Source organism: Miniopterus natalensis, chromosome 12 (genome assembly GCF_054644295.1).
Source record: "Miniopterus natalensis isolate mMinNat1 chromosome 12, mMinNat1.hap1, whole genome shotgun sequence".
Taxonomy (NCBI): Eukaryota; Metazoa; Chordata; class Mammalia; order Chiroptera; family Miniopteridae; genus Miniopterus; species Miniopterus natalensis.
In genome coordinates, this window is record NC_142092.1 from 71,624,166 (window position 1) to 71,640,968 (window position 16,803).

Sequence of the window (16,803 nt, forward strand, 5' to 3'; positions counted from 1 at the left end):
CTTCTGCTCAGCCCTGACCTGTGAATGGGACTTGCACGTTACCTTTTGCTCAGGTTGCTTCTGAGCCTGCTCCTTGTGGCTGTCAGCCTTGGGCTCGAGGCCGGTCCCGTTCATCTCCTCTGGTTTCATTGTGCCATACGGTGAGCTCCGCTGCGAAGAGGTCGCAGAGGACTCTCGAGACTCAGCGCTCAAGTCGACACCACTATCTCCCTGGCTGCTCTTAAAGCCCGGCTGTGCAAGGCACAAAATGGGTTAGAGTCCTGACCCCAGACTCTGAAACGCAATCATCCGAGAAGCGAGACAGAATTCAGCGCTGAGACAAGGCTCCCCCAAACCGCCTGCCTGTGCATGGTCTTGTCCTGTGTTGGGTCCTGCCTGACAAATGAAGGCACATGGCCAAGTGCACTGCCCTGCCGGAGCTCAAACCTCCAGATCTCCAGCGGGCCTGGGCTGAGACCCCCAAACTCATTTCCCTTGTGGCCCAAACCAAACTGAGTGAGCACAGTCACAGGTTTGAAGGAGAGCCCCCCAATTGCTCACCCTACACTAGGGGTGGGTTTCCCTAGTAATCCCTTCCCTTCCTCTCTCTCACACAGGCACATTATGTAGGTCAAAAATCGAGACTGCAGTCCAGCAACAAGCTGGGGCCTGTGGAAATGGCTTCTGGTCCATGCTCGACTGCTGTGGCTAAGGGAGGGCTCAGGCGGGCTGCAGGATGAACAGGGCCCTGGACAGGCCAGCCATGTGGACAGGGAGCACACCCAGCAGGCAAGCAGCACAACACACTCACCTCGGCAGAGCCGGACTCAGTGCTGTTGAAGGCAGTGGCAGCTTTAGTCCAGGAGTCACTGGTCGAGGCCTGAACAGGCAGGGCTGCCAGGAGGAGAAACAGATAGTCAGGACATCAAAGAGGAACAACCAGGCTGCAAAGACGAGCATAGGCTGCTTACACAAACCCCCGTGGCCCTCGTCGACATGCTAGTGAACAGATCTGATACAGGGAGCTAGTCTGAGCTTTCCCCACCTTCCCAGATCCTCAGAAAGACCTCAATAAATGTGTTTCCTCATCATCTCACCAAATAGATTGTGCATGAACACACCAGCCATGCCATTCTCTCCTGCTGGAATCCTGTCACTATCTCTGCTGCAAGGAAGCTCCCTTCACTCAAGCTATTTACTTCTCAAGCTGGGAGCTGCTACGAAGCCTCTGAAAGGGCCAAGCTGCTATTCCTTAAATTCTGTTAGCTCAAAGGTTACTCTGAGCCTAACAGAAGCCATGGACCCTGTGTGTGTACACAGAATTTTACGTGTGATCTTAAAATCTAGGGGCCCTCTGAAGCCACCTGGGCCCTGGTCTGAGCACTGCAGAACCTGGAGGGGAATCCTGACAGCAGGGGCCACCCCCTGTGCCTGGTCTGCTCTAACCAGACTGGGGGCAGGTACCTGCAGAAATTCACATTACACCTGTCACTCACTACCAGATGTCTGACATCAATATCTCACTGAAAGGTCAAGCGCACTTGCAATCAGAGCTGAGCACCATCAATGCTATTCTGCAGTAAGGACAGGCCATGAAGTGAGACTGAGGATCCAGGCCCAGAACTCAGAATATCAGTGCCCGTCCTGTGGCTCCGAGGATGAATCCCTGCACTCTGAAAGCCTGGGCTGCTTTGTTTAAAAACAAGCTGGCAGTGGGTGATTTCTCCATGCTCCCTGGGGAGGTGCCGTGTGCCCTGGTTTTATGCGTCTTTGTGCCCTGCAGGGCCCTGGCCAAAGTGGGCATTCAAGAAAAATCTGCTCCCTTCAAATGGTTCTGCATTTTTAAAGTTACCAGAAAAATAGCATTAAGTAGAGAATTTTTTTAAAAAGTTTAGGGAAGCCTGGCCGGCATGGCTCAGAGGTCGAGCATTGATCTATGATTCAGGAGATCAAGGTTCGATTCCTGGTCAGGGCACATGCCCAGGTTGTGGGCTCAATCTCCAGTAGGGGGCATGCACGAAGCAGCTTATCAATGACTCTCTCTCATCACTGATGTTTCTGTGTTTCTATCTCTCCCTCTCCCTCTCCCTTCTTCTCTGAAATCAATAAAGATACATTTAAAAAGTTAAAAAAAAGTTCAGGGAAACCAATTTTCTAAAAAGCAAGGTCCACCTTACTCTGGTCTCAAGTCTCTTTCTGAGAGAGCATTTAGAGGGACTGATAGACCTTCCTTCTGGGCTGGGAAAGGGCACAGAGCACCCACCAGAAAGCTCTGGACTCTGGCTCCCCTCCCTGCAGCCAGCTTAATGAGCACAGGGACAGGGCACTGAGTGGGTGGGGCAGGGCCACCCCTTCCAGGTGTCTGGACCATGGACTGCTTGGCTCTTCCACCAAATGCAAGGCAGGAAAATGTTTACACCTGCTCAGGGGCTGCAGCAGCAAATGGCTAAGATGGGGCCTAACCCTCTGGCTCAGCAGAGGATGCCAGGAAGCAGGTTATGCTCCACCTATACTCACGGCCCAGAAAGCAGACACACCCTAAGAAAATAGCCACGGGATAACCACTGAGTCTAGCCACCCCAACTCTTACCCTGGCCGCTGCTCTCCCAGATCTCAGTGCCCAAGCTACTGCTTGGCACAGGCACATCGCCCTGCTCCAGGCACAGGTTGTTCTGCCTTTTCGCAAACCGAGGAGGAATACGGGAGGAAAGGCCTCGGCCTTTGACAGGCACCTAAGGAAAGAAATGCTGGTGGAGGCCATCCTAGACATCAGGCATAAAAAATGACAAATTTTCCCCAGGAAAAGTCTCTGGGGCATCAAAACCAAGAGACCTTGCTCCAGAGATGCAAGAACGTTCGTCTCTCAAGATCTCAACCACATGTGAGTTTCAATGCCAACTAAACCGCACCTGGAAAGGACTGATGGCCAAGGGACTGTGATGAACTCTGACAACAGAACATGTGTGCAGTGCCCCACCAATCCCATCTGAGCACAGGGTCCCCACCCCTTGTCACTCCCAGGGTGGCACAGTGGGAGGAGAATGGAATTAGGGGCTGAGGAAGGTCTGCACCTTGCTCAGCTACGCTTTGGCTGCTCTCCTGGGGAGACAGGAATAAGGCCACCTCCTGCTACAGGGCCACAGGGAGAACAGGCGCTGGGGAATGTGCTTACAGAGCACTCCTCCCCTCCTCCCTCTACCCTGGGCTTCATTCAGAATGCAGAGCCTCCTGGCTCTAGTTTCCCTGTCAGCCTGTCCTCCGCCCTGCCCCCCTCACCCTGTGCCCCTACCTGCACAGCCTGCTCCTTCCTCCTCCTCTCTTCCTCCAGTAGGCGTCGCTGCTTCTTGGTCAGGACTTCGATGAAGCCTTCACCTACCATGGAGCCCACCTCAGTCTCCTCCCCTGGGCTGGACCCACAATTCTCGATGATGGAATCTGAACCAAGAGTTCCCGAGAAGGTCAGTGTTCCAATCACCAGAAGCCATGAATAACCCAGCCCTACAGGCAGGGTTATGTCTAAGGATGGCTCAGCTCCAAAGGCTAGGCAGTGCCTGGCTTGGTATCTCCAAAGCCCCGCGCTGTGTAAAACCAGAGTCTACAGAATCCAGCTGTGACTCTATACCCTTCTCACACCCGCTCTAACACACCGTTAACTCAAGCCAAAGAGGCCTAAGTGACACTACAGCTCAGAAAAGTCTTTGGAGACAAAGACACTTAAGTCCCAGCTCTGCTCCTAACTGGCCATGTGACCATGAACGAACCACAATCTCTCAGGGCCTCAGGATCCCTTCTTTAAAACTAGGGTACCATAGGGCAGTTATGGGGGTTTGGGAAGCTGTGAGCAACACAAGCGCAGGGGTAGTATCTGTTCTGCTCACCACTACAGCCCTGGAAAGTGGCCCAGGGCCTGCAGAGGCTCAGGCATTCAGTGAAGGGCAAGCTAGGCAGCCCGTGCAGCAAGGCCCCATTTCACCTGGCTCTTCCCCTGAAGATTGGAGGGGAAAGACTCACTTCCATAGTTTAGGTCAAACTGCTTCATGGCCTCTCCCTGTTCGCCTGCCCTCTGAGCAGCCAGCGTGGTTTCCTCTGCCTTCTCACAGGAGGCTTCAGGGATGTCAGAGGTGGCATGGGCTGCCCGTTCCAGGGTATAGTGGCCACTCCCACTGCTGCAGCCCAGACCTCCTGGCAAGGCCTCGTCCGGGGTCCTGTAAAGGAAGGACCTCATTAGCTCAGAAGTGACTGTAGGCTGGGAAGGAGAGGAAAGGGAAAACTGCCTAAGCACACAGCACGCACACGTGCCCTGACCTGTGCCTATGTCCCCCACTGCCCCTTGTTGCACGGAAGCTCCTCCCTGGCAGCAGTGTGCATGCAGGCCACAGGGAAGGCCACCTCCACTGCACCGCTGCCTGGAAAGCTAGACTAGGTGGACACCTGAAAGAATCCACATATCCTGTGGCTCCTCCTCTGGGGTAAGAATCAATCCCCAGGCTTCTGCCCTGAATTCTGAGGGGTAGGTGGAAGCAGCATGGCTGACGTCGCCTCTCCCTGATCCCGGGCAGCCTATGGGCACTGAGCTGACACAGACCATCCATATCAAAGCCCCCAATTCCGGGCCAGAGATACTCACCGGGCCTCAGGCAGCCCACTCCCTGTTGCTACTGCCTGTCTCACCCACCAAGGTGGCAGTCCCTAAAAGGTGCCATGCCTCCTCACTGCTGAGAAGCAGAGTTGCTCAGGGAGGAGCCGCCTCCGGGGCCAGGCAGCAGCCACACAGCAAGGGCATCTGGCGGCCTGCGTGGTGCTGACCAGGCCCCTCACTGGGACCCCAAGCACACATATGGAGGCTGAACTCTTGGGACAGGCGCTAGGCAGCCACCATAAGAGAACCCCTGGGGAGGGGACTCTAGTTTTGGTTTTCAAGCCACAACAACAAAACACCACAGAGAAGCAGACAAGCAGTGGAAGGGCGAGTGATGGAGACGCTCACACACAATGGCTGGCAGGCAGTCGGCCCCTGGTACAGGGGAGCTGGGGCACCTGACACATGGTGGGACACACATGCATGAAGTGCTGCTCAAAAAACTAGCTCAATCACAGAGTGACAGCAACAGGAATAACCCGGATTGTTTTTTTGTTTTACCTTTTGGCTTTCAAAGGCGTCCCACTCTGTTGGCTCTCATAACGGGGAGGAGTGTCACCACCGTGACCTGGCCTAACAGCCTTCTCCCCAAACCCTCCCGGCTCCAACTTCCGGCTCTGTCTGTCCACCAGGGGTCTCTGACCGGAGAAGCTCCTCTTGGCCAACTCCTTCTTCTCCCCCAAGTTGGCCCCAGGCAGGCTGCTATCCACTTGGGAGCCGGGCTCGGCCCCGGGGCCGTCTCGCCGCTCACGCCTCTCGCTGAAGTCGCTGCTCTCAGAGGCAGTCTCCCACTCTTCATTGGCATGGTCAGAAGAGTTCTGGTAGGAGAGCTCAGGGGACCTGCGGCCCACGGTGCCATTCTTGTCCCCAGTACACAGTTTGGACCTAGCCGGCCACTGACCTGGCAGCAGGTGGGGCTCCTCCTCAGGCCCCCACAGGCCTAAGGATTCGCGCTCCTGCCGGAGGCGCCTAAAGCGAGGGGGTTTGTCCTGGCGCGGGGGGCGCCTCCTCCGGAAGGGCCGGTTCTCTGCGTTCTCAGAATCTGCCACGTGGTCATCTTGGAAGAAGGCCCTCTTGTCCTCCAGGCGGCTGTCCTCGAAGGCCCTGGCACCAAATGAGTCAGAGTGTCTATAGGCCTCTGGGATGTAGTCTCTGTCTGTGGGTCGCCGGGAGCCACAGGTGTCAGGGGAGCCATGGTCCTGCCAGCAGGCGCCGGGACTCTTGCTCTGCCAGTGGGCCACCTCTCTGGACATGAAGGTTCTCCGCCCGTAGCCACAGTTGCTCAGCCGGGGAGGGAGGGCTCGTCCAAAGGCCCGAGGGCCTCTGTTCTTCGCCTCCAGACTGCTGTGGTCATCGGAGTACATCTTGTTGGACCGCCAAGAGTCTTTGAAGTCACCTTTCTTCGAGACGCCCTCCTCCCTGTCCAGGAGTGAGCCTTCATGGCCGCTGTCCGAGCCTCTCTGCCGCCGCCGCTTGGGAAGCTCTTCGTATTCGGAGCCCTCGCTGTGGGTCTCGCTGGCAATGCGGCGCCGGGGCTTGGCTCTGGAGAAGTCCTCGGGCTGACCAAACTCACGTAGTCCCCGGCCCCGGCTGCTTCTCTGGCTATTGGTGTAGATGCCCCGGGCCCCAAGGATCCCCCCACCGCAGATGCCAGGGCTGCTGCCGCCAGCGGGCCGGCCACGGAAAGCGAACTCTCGGAACCCACGGCCGTGGCTCCGGGCCTGCCCTCGGCCCCCAAACGCTTGCTCCTCATCGATGAAGATCCAGTTGTTCCTCTTCGTCAGGGGCGTGTCGCTGGGCTCCCGGGAGGGTCTGGGCTCCCAGGTCCTATCGGGCGTCTCGTCCTCTTCAGGCTTGCTGGCTGAGCAGCCAGGCCGAGCACGGGCCGTGCCCTGGGCCTCCGAGGCGGAGGGGGCAGTGTTGGCCAGCGTGGGGTCGTTCTCCGCGTCCGGGTCCTTTTCCGCTGGGTGGCTCTGCGCCGCCTCCTTGGCCAGGCGGGCGCTCTCCTCCCCAGGCTCCTGCTTGCTCCTCTCCAGTTCCTTCTCCTTGTCTTCCACCTTGAGGGCCTTCAGCACGGGTTTCTTGATGGGCCCCGACCTCCGGGTCCTGCTGGTCTGCTCCTGGTGCTGGCTGCTGGAGCCCCGGGACTCAGGGGTCCACTCAGGCTCCAGGGACGGCTGTTTGTGGGGGCTCCCTTCCTTCTCCCAGGAGGAGACGTGAAAGGGCGGCTCCTCCCGGGGCGCCTCCTCCTCCACACTGTTGGCTGTGTCAGCGGCCTTGGGCTGGTGGCTAACGTCCCAATTGCTATACTCTGGCTTTTTCTCAGCTGGGGCAAAGTCGGGCTCCAGTGGGGAACACCTGAGGTTTGGGGTGTGACCCCCAGGAGCACCTGCTTCCTGTACATTTTCTTGGGGTGGAAACAAAAGCTCCTGGCCTATTCTTTGAGAAGAGACACAGCTGTCAAAGTCTGCTTGGGCCTTCTTGTCAAAAGCACTCAAGTACTCCTCCACTCTCTCCTCAAGGAGATCGCGCTGGGCACTTACGCCCCCTGACCTTCCGGGTGAGGCAGAGTAAGAGCTTTCACTCCTGAAAAGGAACCAGAAAAACCAGTCAATGTGATTGGAGCCTGGTTCCTGCTTTCCATGCTGAACACAAAGCTTAGTTTTAAAAAGAAAAAAGTATAAAAAAAAAAGAAAAAAAGGAAAAAAAAAACACTAAAAAAGAAAAAGAAAAAAACCATAAGCACCAACATTTCCTCTATCTTTAAACAGGTCTCAGAGCGAGCGGCTGGGCCATGGATGGGTTGGTGGCCCTGGAGTCCGGAGTGCAGAGGGCAGTGGCTGCGGGTGGACTCAGCGTGCCACCCTGGAGACAGAGAGCAGCTGAGGATCCTCTGGTTCGAACAGCTGGAGCCTGGGAGTCCGTGAAGAGTCTGGGGCGCTGGGCCGGAAAGGCCAGCTTGCTTTACTTTCACAGGAAGGAGCCCTCACGTGCTCAACCCCACCTGCTGAGCCCTGAGCCCCACCCTGCCCCCCATCAGAGATTCGCCTTTGACCCATTTCTCCTGGGCCTTCAGCCCCACCATCAATAAGCAACTCTCACACAGAAGCACTCAAGCCATCCTTGCCACACTCCTTCCCCAGAGGGCACTGGCAGGCCCTTCCCAGGTGCCCTCACCCCTCGGGCAGTGGCTCCTGGGATAGTGCCTCTTCCCAGAGCCCCTCTCAGGAGAGTCTTCTTTGGGTGCAGGCCAGCAGGACCAAGTTTGACTCACCTGACGTGCATGTCCATGGCCAAGGTGTCGCTGGATTTTGGGTGAGGGAGCGAGTAGCTCTTGCTCTGCAATGCCATGTAGCCCTCGGGACTCCACACAGGGGCTGGATCTATGGCAGTCACTTTTCTTTCTTGCAGTGGGGGGACACGGCTCTGATCCTCAGATCGACAGCCAGTCCCATTGACAGAGTCCTGGGCCACCATGGGCTTCATCAGTCCTGGAGAAGGAAAGAACTGATCTAGGTCACGCCATTAAAGACTGTGCTCCAATCTCAAGGTTGACCAAAGGCTCAGAGGAGACAACAGTTTCCCCAACCATCACATGGACATGGCACCCCAGCTGACCATCCCTGGGATCTTCACCTGTACTGACCACAGCACATTGGAGCCATAGTGTGCAATCTGAGTTACTGAAAAACCTCTGACATCCAGTTTGTTTCCAGATTAAGAACCCCTGCAATGAAGGGTATAGAAAACTGGCAAATGGAAACATCAAACCAGAGTTCATCAATGTCGGAGAAGCTCAGCGAGGGCTGGTCAGTCAGCAACGAATCTCGGTGAGCAGAGGGACCTGAGGTTTGTGTACAGACATAGGAAGGCGAGCGACGGAACGAGCTGGCACTTACCTGCTTCAGAATCTGTGCAAGGAGACTTCCAAAGAGATTTTGGTTTTAGTTCCTTTCATTTCTAACCCTAAGACTGACAGCAACACCCCACATTTTCGTACAGGAAGGGGTAGCACGACACACCAAAGGAGACTGTTAACTGGCCCAGGGAGTTCAGGACGACGACAGTATCTCACTCCTACCAGACACAAACCAGCTGGGGAACTGCGCCCCTCTATGGCCTCACTGTCCAAATGAGGAAGTAGGGATGGTGCAAATGATATTAAAGGACTTGTTGGGCCTCAGTCTATGGACAAAAAAGATCTGACTTTTCAAATATTTTCTTCACAAAGCTTATTAGTAGCCAAAAATTTTGTGGTGCTCATCTTTTAAGTTGAGCCCCAGCCTCAGCAGTGGTTCCAGCCTTTCTTGGGCTATGGGGGCACTCCATTCAAATGCTGCTGACACAGGACTCCAACAGAGTCAGACTGTCAGGTGTGGTGGGGACTCTCTCAGGAACCCCCAAATTACACAGCGCTTATTAAGTATTGACTGAGGCAGGCTAAACTGTTCAACGCTGTGTATGGCTGAGCCTTATTACCTGAAAAACCCTCCTGCAACAAAAATGCTGGACAGAATATATGAAACATTGGGCTTACAGAGCTGTATATCCCTAAAAACGGGATCGACCAGGGAGCAAGAACCACAGCCACAGGCCTGAGCCATGAGCTGGTGCTTCCTGGAGGGGAGGGCACACATTCGTCAGTCTTTATAGCCTATGGGCTTCTTCTTCAACACACTCACAGCACAGGGGTGGGGCTTTTCTGCACAAAACAGAGACCCTCAAAGGGCCGTGTCCTCAATTAAAAGGCGGATTAGAAAACCATAAGCTCTTTTGTATAGGGAAATAACCGAGTCTGTATCTTGGCCTGGGCCAGGGTAGGTAACCACTCTAGAGGGATGGACTCTCTAGAGGGATGGACTCTCTAGAGGGATGGACTTGTCTCCCACAATAAATAAGGCTCTGTTAAAAATGAACTTGTAATCCAAAATTACCAGCATACCTGTGGAAAGGAAGACACAGGATTATACGCCTCCCCAAGAACTTTGGGTAACAGAATGATCTGTTAAACACTAGGAAGCTATGTTTTAAATGATTAAAAAGCATAAAAGCTATTAAAAATATGACATAAGAAAAAAATAACAGGTTTGAGAAAAATTCTAGTGATAGTCACTGAAATGAAAAACTCACTGGAGAGTAAAAAAAAAAAAAACACTCAGCAGAATATACACAACTGGAGCGAAAACTGAACTGTAAAATAGTTCTGAGGCATTTTCCCAGAAGGCACCCCAGAGAACCTCTCTTTCATATTTAAGAGACTTGGAAGCCGGAATGAGAAAATACAAAATATTCCAAGTGGAAGTCCTAAGAAGAAAGGATACAAAGAACAAAAATAAGGCAATATTTGAATCGGTAATTAAAAGAGAATATTCTGAAGCGATGAAAGACATCCTCAACTCGAGCCGGTGAGTTCTCAGCAGAATGAAGTAACGTAGACGCAGATATGCACCTGGAGAGGACATCACGCCAGAATGGGAGAGACCAGAGACAGAGAAGACAGAGAGGAACACCGCCCTCCCAGCAGCAGCAGGAGCCGGAGGCAATGCAGGCATAGTAATACCCTCTTCCCAGGCTGACAGTAACTGCCAACCTAGAACTCGACACCCAGCTGCACTACCATTCAAGAGAAAGAGTGGCAGGAAAACATTTCCAGGCAAAGGAAATCTGCCAAAAACCTTTCCTGAAGGACTCGACAGAATGCACTTCATAAAGAAGTGAACCGAACCCAGACGGAAGGGAAAAGATGCAAGAAGGGAGAGCAGCAAAGAAACTAGTAAGCACACAGGCAGGTCTGAACAAGCACAGGCTGGACAAAACAACAGAAAGTGCTGACTAATCCGGTGGGCATAAAAACAAGGCACAACTAACAGGTGACCGACGAGGAGGTGCTCGGAGTTCAGGTGGAGAGAGAAGAGATTGATTAGCCTTTGCTAAGTAGAGGGCACATGATGGAATTTAATATAACTACCAAGATGGAGACAGAATGCAGAAGCGAAAACAAAAAGAGGAGGAAAACTTGATCCGAAGAAAAAAAAGAGTAAAAGAAAAGCATAGAAAGAGGGACAAACAGAAAGTATAAAATAGGAGAAGGAAATCCAAACATCATCCCAGTAATAATGAAGGACCGATTTGGCAATAAAGCAACAGGCTTTTGGAGTAAAACCACACACATTTTACGTACAAAGATACACTCTCCAAAATGGGCTCAGAGAGGCTGATGGTAAAATGTTGGAGAGGAAACCAAATGATCACTAATCAAAAGAAAACTGGAATGATACTACTATTAGACAAAGTAGACATCAAAGGTAGGAAGCACAATTAGCAGTAACAAGGGTGCGCCTCCAGAGAAAGCAAGTACTGCCTGGCTCACAGGACTGGACAGGCCCGCGATCATCGTGGGGATGGGAACACACCTCTGAGCGACAGAAAGGACAAAAACTGCAATGACATACACATGCACATAGCACAGGCAGCAAGCTCCATTCTATCCAACTGGAGAGTACCTATTCTCTTCAAGCAAACTTAGAATGTTTCACAAAACCAACCAACAATCATGTAACAGCCTGCAAAGAAAATCTCAACGAATGTCAAGCAATCTAGACTGGGGCCTGGCTAGCACACTCCAGCCCTTGAGTGAAACCCGACCTGCGCCAGTTTTAAATATGTTTACTGGAAAGCGAGGGCGCTCTTTCACTATTGTTCTACAACAGCAAACCTAAGTAGCTGCTCAAAGCCTAAAATAGCATTTACCACCTGGCATTATAGAGAAAGTCTGATGACCCCTGGACTCCATCACACAGACCATATTATCTGACCACAAAGCAGACACTTTAGAAAATCACACCGTAAGGACAATCTTTAAACTATGTATCTGGAAAATTTACAACACACCATTAAAAAAATCATAATAAAAAAAGATAAGTCAAAATCAGACTAACATTTAGAACTGCACAGTATCAAAGGTGCTTTCTTGTAAAACTTATGGGAGTTCAGAGCTCAGATGATACTTAAATGAATCAGAGAAGCCAAAAATTAGTGAGCTAAAGCATCCAACATAATTAGTCAGACAAAGAACAGAATGATTTCAAAGGAAATAATGGAAAAAAGCAGAAATTTATGAAGTAACAATCAAATAAAATAGAGAAATTAAAAAATCCAAAGGCCACTTTTTAAAAATGGCATTAATTAAACAAACCTTGGGGAAGATTGATCAAGGGAAAAACACAGAAAAGGCACAAAGAACTTAAGAACAAAAAAGGGACAAAAAGAAAGGAGAGAGATAAAAATTATTTAAAGCAATTGATAACGCACAATCTTAGGAATCTTCGCAGCAATTCTGTGTGACAGGTACTACTATCCTAGCCTCATTTTGCAAACAAGAAAGTTAAAACTCAAGACTGGTCATGTGACTTGCATAAGAGTCCGGAGTGGAATCCTGTGGATCTAACTCCTGAGGCAACATCCTTCACACCACCCTGTCCAGGGCCACTAGCTCACGGAGCTTACCTGAGGGGTGCAGGGCCGAGGGGTAGAAATCCACTGGGGTCCGAGCGGGTGTGATCCGTGGGTCCATGTAGGAAGGCATCATCATCCACCTGGGATCGAAGCCCAGCATCTGAGGATGGTGTGCGTAGAAGGGGCGCTGCGGGTGGGAGGGTGGAGGGTACACCTGCGGCCAGTGCTGCATCTTGTACAGCTGCTCCTGAGCAGGGAGAGGGACCTGGTTAGACAGGAGCTGCAGGGCACACAGCGCTCCAGCAGGAGGCACGGAAGGCCCACCCAGAACAGAAGACCAAAAGAGGCACAGATGGACCCCAGTGTAGTAAGGCTTTCAAGGCTGCCGTCCCGCTCCCAAAACTGGACGGACAATTGTGCTGTTATCACAGAGGGAGCCCATGTGCTCCTCCAATACAAGCAGACTGGGTTTCCATTTGGGTCAAAATCTCCTGGAACTGACCACTGACCAGCAGACACCTCCCAGGGACTCTCTTCTTGCCTACAACCACCTGAGGATGGTTACCAGCCTCTCCCTCCTCACCGCTGCCCTCTTCAATCCATTCTCCACACTCAACTAGAGCAATCTTTTACACACACCTCTGATCATGCCAACCCCATGCTTCAAAGGAGCTTTCGATGGTTTTCCACAGGGCTACACATCGGCTTCAGCGTCCTGCGGGACCCTGCCCACCTGCCTCCCAGCTTCACCTCACACCACTGCCCAGGCTCCCTGCTCCACAGGACTGCCCGCCACTTGAGGCTCTGGTAACATACTAGGCCCTCTACCTGGGAAGCTCCTGTTCCCTCCATCCCCAAACCCGGCTCACTCGCACTCTTTCTTTAGGTTTCAGCTTCAAGAGCACTTCCTCTGGGAAGCCTGTCACGACTCCCAAGGAGAGATCAGGTCTCTGTCCTCTGCTCTCACCACACTGACATTTTTCCTTTGTAGCACCAACAATAAGTCATTATTTTCTATAGCTGGCTTGCTTCGCTGTATCACAAGAGACAGCACACCGAGTTACATGGTATCCCTGCCCCTACCACCAGACCTGGTATATAGAAAGCTCACTGCACGAGAGGATGAATGTGAAGCATCAGTAGAATATTCGACATCAAGGAGCTGGAGGGGGCTCACTGCAGACCCTGCTCCACACACCAGTGACCCCCAGACTGCCTCACAGGTGCATGCTGAATTGGCCACCTGGCAGGACTCAGGTGCAGAGTCAACCCAGGAGGAGAGCCCGGCTGCGCCATTCCCTTCCAATCTGTAAAGAAGAGGCCGCCCACCAGCTGGCGGCCTGGGCTGGATCCCCTGGACGCTCTCCATCGGCGCTCACGACACTTTCTGAGGAGCACTCAGCATTCAATAAATAGCTCTCCCAGCCACACGGGAGGCTGCAGGCCTCTACCCAAAGCAACTCTGCACAGCTAGACCCCAGGTCCCCAAGGAGCCTAACCGTCTGACTAGACTACTCCAGGCTGCCCTGGTGCTTTCAGACTCCTCTCTATTCCTAAGAAAGGACTGGCCCATCACTGGCCCCCAGGAGAATTACCTCAAGTGACTGCTACTACTGTGTCTGGCTCGAGCTACTTCAGAGATCTCCCCAGTTGGTAATTGCCCACAAGCCATGAGTAACTAACTGCATAGCGTCCCCCACACTCCAATGCTAACGCGCACGAGTGTCGCTCCCTATTCAGAGCATGGGACCCGGGGGCTCCTGGAATGCTTCCTAGGAGCCCAAGCAAAGCATGATCTGGGGGGGAGGGGTTTTTGTTTTTTGGAGTTTTTAAAAAATTGATTTGAGAGAGAGAGGCAGGGACAGTGAGAAAGAAAGCAAAACATCAATAAACATCAATGTGAGAGAAAAACATCAAGTGGCTGCCTCCTGTTCACTGTGTGACTAGGAATTGAACCCGACACCTGGTATGTGCCCTTTCAGGGCACAAGACAACGCTCCAACCAATTGAGCCACATAGGCCAGAGAGACGTGTCGATTGGTTGCCTTCCGCACGCAACCCGACCAGGGCAGGGGATGGGATCTAACCTGCAATCCAGGCATGCGCCCTAGACCAGGAATCACACACAAGACCCTTCGGTGTGCAGGCCGACAGTTTTGAAGGCAACTAAGAGATTCCAGAAAGAGGCTCAAGCCTGGGCTGGCTGCCCCAGGGCATGCACGTTTTGAAGCATCTTGGCTGTTATTAGTCATAATTCACTGCACGCCTAATTGCTGGCCTAAGTAACGCCCACGAATCACCTGTTCCCACCAAAATGCACTGCTTGTCAGTGATAAATCTGTTGGCTTATTACTCCCATAAGACACATAATGGCTACGAGGGGTTCCAGCTGGACGAGATGGCCAGGCTTACAAGAGCCTGGGTACGATTGTAACCATTACCCACACGATCTCTTTCGGGGCAAAAGTGAGTCCCTTTTAAGGTTTATGAAGCACTAATAAAGACGATACCGATAGGTCAGTTTCCAGGTGTCACAAAACCCTCGCTGCCACGCTGACTGGCAGGTATCCCTGCTTCCTGGCTGACGCTGGCCTGTCTAGGCCACACACAACTAGATACGCTGCACCACTGGGACGGGGTCCCAGTCTCTGGTTCAACACCAACACACCCACCACATCCTTCACCCAGAGCTCACACGCCTCTGACAGCTCTGAGCAACTCCCAGGCCGCCCTCACTCTGGGAAGGTCCCGGGGGGCCACTGTCAGTCTACAGTGTGGCCACGGTGTGCTGCTCTGAATAAAGAAACACTCTTCCAGCTGACCTACACCAAGTCCAAGGCACACACATGAACACTTCCTTGCTAACGTTAGACCAGGTCAAAAAACCACAGCAGGAGAAATCACAGAGGAAGGTCAGCGCTTATCTACCAGGGCCTAAGTTCTGAGGTGCAGCTCCTGTCGTCCCCAATGTGCCTGGAACATGTGATGGTAGATTTCTGTTATCTGTTTAAATGTAAGGGGCATGGGGAAGGGGAGGGAACGTCACTCAGCAGTCAGGTCTGTTTACAAGGACCTTCTCAATGTCTTCTCCATTTACCTGTTGCTGCTGCTGCTGCTGCCGCTGGAATCTGGGAGGAAGTGACTTCTGGTACTTGCTGAACTCCTGTGCAGGGGACCCAGCCTCCCTGGCCCCCTCCTCACTGCTGCCATTCTGAGCCACAGCCGCAGGAACTGTGGGGGCCTCTTCTGAAAGTGTGTTGGGGGATTCCTGGGCAGAGAACTCAGGGGAGCCTAGAGAACAAATAACCAGAGAAATGGCTGCAGTGAGCTCACAAAAGCTTAGTCGACCAAACGTTTAACAGCAGCTGCTTTTTACTGTTGCACTGCCACCACTGCCAGGCTGGTCACATTCTCAAGCCCTGGCACTGTGCTAATGCTCCACAGGCTTGAGCTCATGGGCTCCCACGCCATCACCACCACCTCAGGCTCACCCCACGGACTCACACCAAAGCCATCCCCTTCCTGGACTCTCCAGGCCCACCTCAGCATGGACAGTGAGACCGACACGGGCTTCACTCAGACTTCAGGGAAAGGAAATGGACACAGGAAGGCTGCCAATTTCTGAGTTCCTGGCCCATAAGGGCACTGATGGCTATCAGACAGGCAATACGACCCCCATCTGAGAGAGTTTCAGGGACTGAAACTAACATCAGGGCCTTCTCTCCTGCAAAGAGCTGGTTTGCAGTTGATTTTTTTTAATCACAAAGAACAGAGCTGATTCTATTCTTTAACAGCACTGCAGGAAACACTTCAGTACACAGAGCTGTCAACGTCTCTGACGCAGCCCTGCTGCCCAGGCCTTTTAGCATGAATGCTTAAAAATGTATATAACACGCAGGTAGGCTTCCTTCCACATCCTGTACAAGGACCCTGTGCTTTCAGTAAAGTCCTGCAGCACCCGCACCTTTGGTTGGGCAGGGGCAGTAGTGAATGACAATGACGACAAAATGGGCACCATTACCAGCACATGCGTGCTTTTTATATCCAGAAACTGCCAAGTGCTTCGTGTGCATCACCCCATGTGGCCCCTCAGCATGCAGGGAAGGGCAATACTGTTATCATCCCATTTCACAGATGCCAAAACAAGCTCCAAAGAGTTGAGGCACGGGGCCAGTCAGTGTTAGTGGTTGAAACAGGCTGTGAATCTAGGTACTTGGCCCAGGCTGGAACCCTTAACGACAGCTGCTTCCCAGTATCCTCTAGCCGTAAGCCACAGGTTGTACTTGGAAGCCAGGGAGATGCAAACACAAGTCAGTGAACCCAGCCACCAGGGCTTCCAGTTCGTGGGGCAAAAGCTACCAGCTTACCTTTGCGGACAACAGGGCCATTCTCCTGTGGGGGCACCTTCTCGGTGCCCGGAGACCGGGGCACTTCCTTCTCCACCTGCTTCTGGGCCTCGCTTGCCTTCTGAGCCTGCTTACACTTCTGGTCCAGCTGTTTGAGTTTGGCAGCACAGGCAGCCAACCTCTCCTCCCGGGCTCGGCGCTCCTCCTCCTCCCGGCGTTTCCGGGCACGTTCCACGGCCTCGGACATCTCTGACTGGATGAACTTCTGCCGTGGGGGTGGCTTGTCCTCTTTGTCTTCGACAGACTGTTGCCGGAACACGTTGCCCATTGAGGACTTCTGCCAAGAAAACAAAGTCTCTGATGAAACCAGGAGACAGGGCAACT

The 16,803-nt window shown here is 52.9% G+C and overlaps 1 protein-coding gene across 5 annotated transcripts in view; it reads right to left on the minus strand.

Moving 5' to 3' along the window:
• The window catches only part of PRRC2B (proline rich coiled-coil 2B), a 79,250-nt gene that overhangs the window by 14,566 nt on the left and 47,881 nt on the right, over nt 1-16,803 (minus strand). For 3 of the 5 annotated variants that reach the window (XM_087822995.1, XM_087822996.1, XM_087822993.1), the window contains exons 12-21: nt 16,441-16,756; nt 15,171-15,364; nt 12,125-12,320; nt 7,893-8,109; nt 5,120-7,204; nt 3,991-4,184; nt 3,269-3,414; nt 2,570-2,711; nt 791-873; nt 43-231 (exon numbers count right to left, since the gene is read on the minus strand). In XM_087822995.1, the coding sequence (XP_087679121.1) occupies nt 43-231; nt 791-873; nt 2,570-2,711; nt 3,269-3,414; nt 3,991-4,184; nt 5,120-7,204; nt 7,893-8,109; nt 12,125-12,320; nt 15,171-15,364; nt 16,441-16,756 (3,762 nt within the window). The remainder of the gene's footprint in view (nt 1-42; nt 232-790; nt 874-2,569; nt 2,712-3,268; nt 3,415-3,990; nt 4,185-5,119; nt 7,205-7,892; nt 8,110-12,124; nt 12,321-15,170; nt 15,365-16,440; nt 16,757-16,803) is intronic. The other 2 variants (XM_087822994.1, XM_087822997.1) reach the window with 2 other exon arrangements.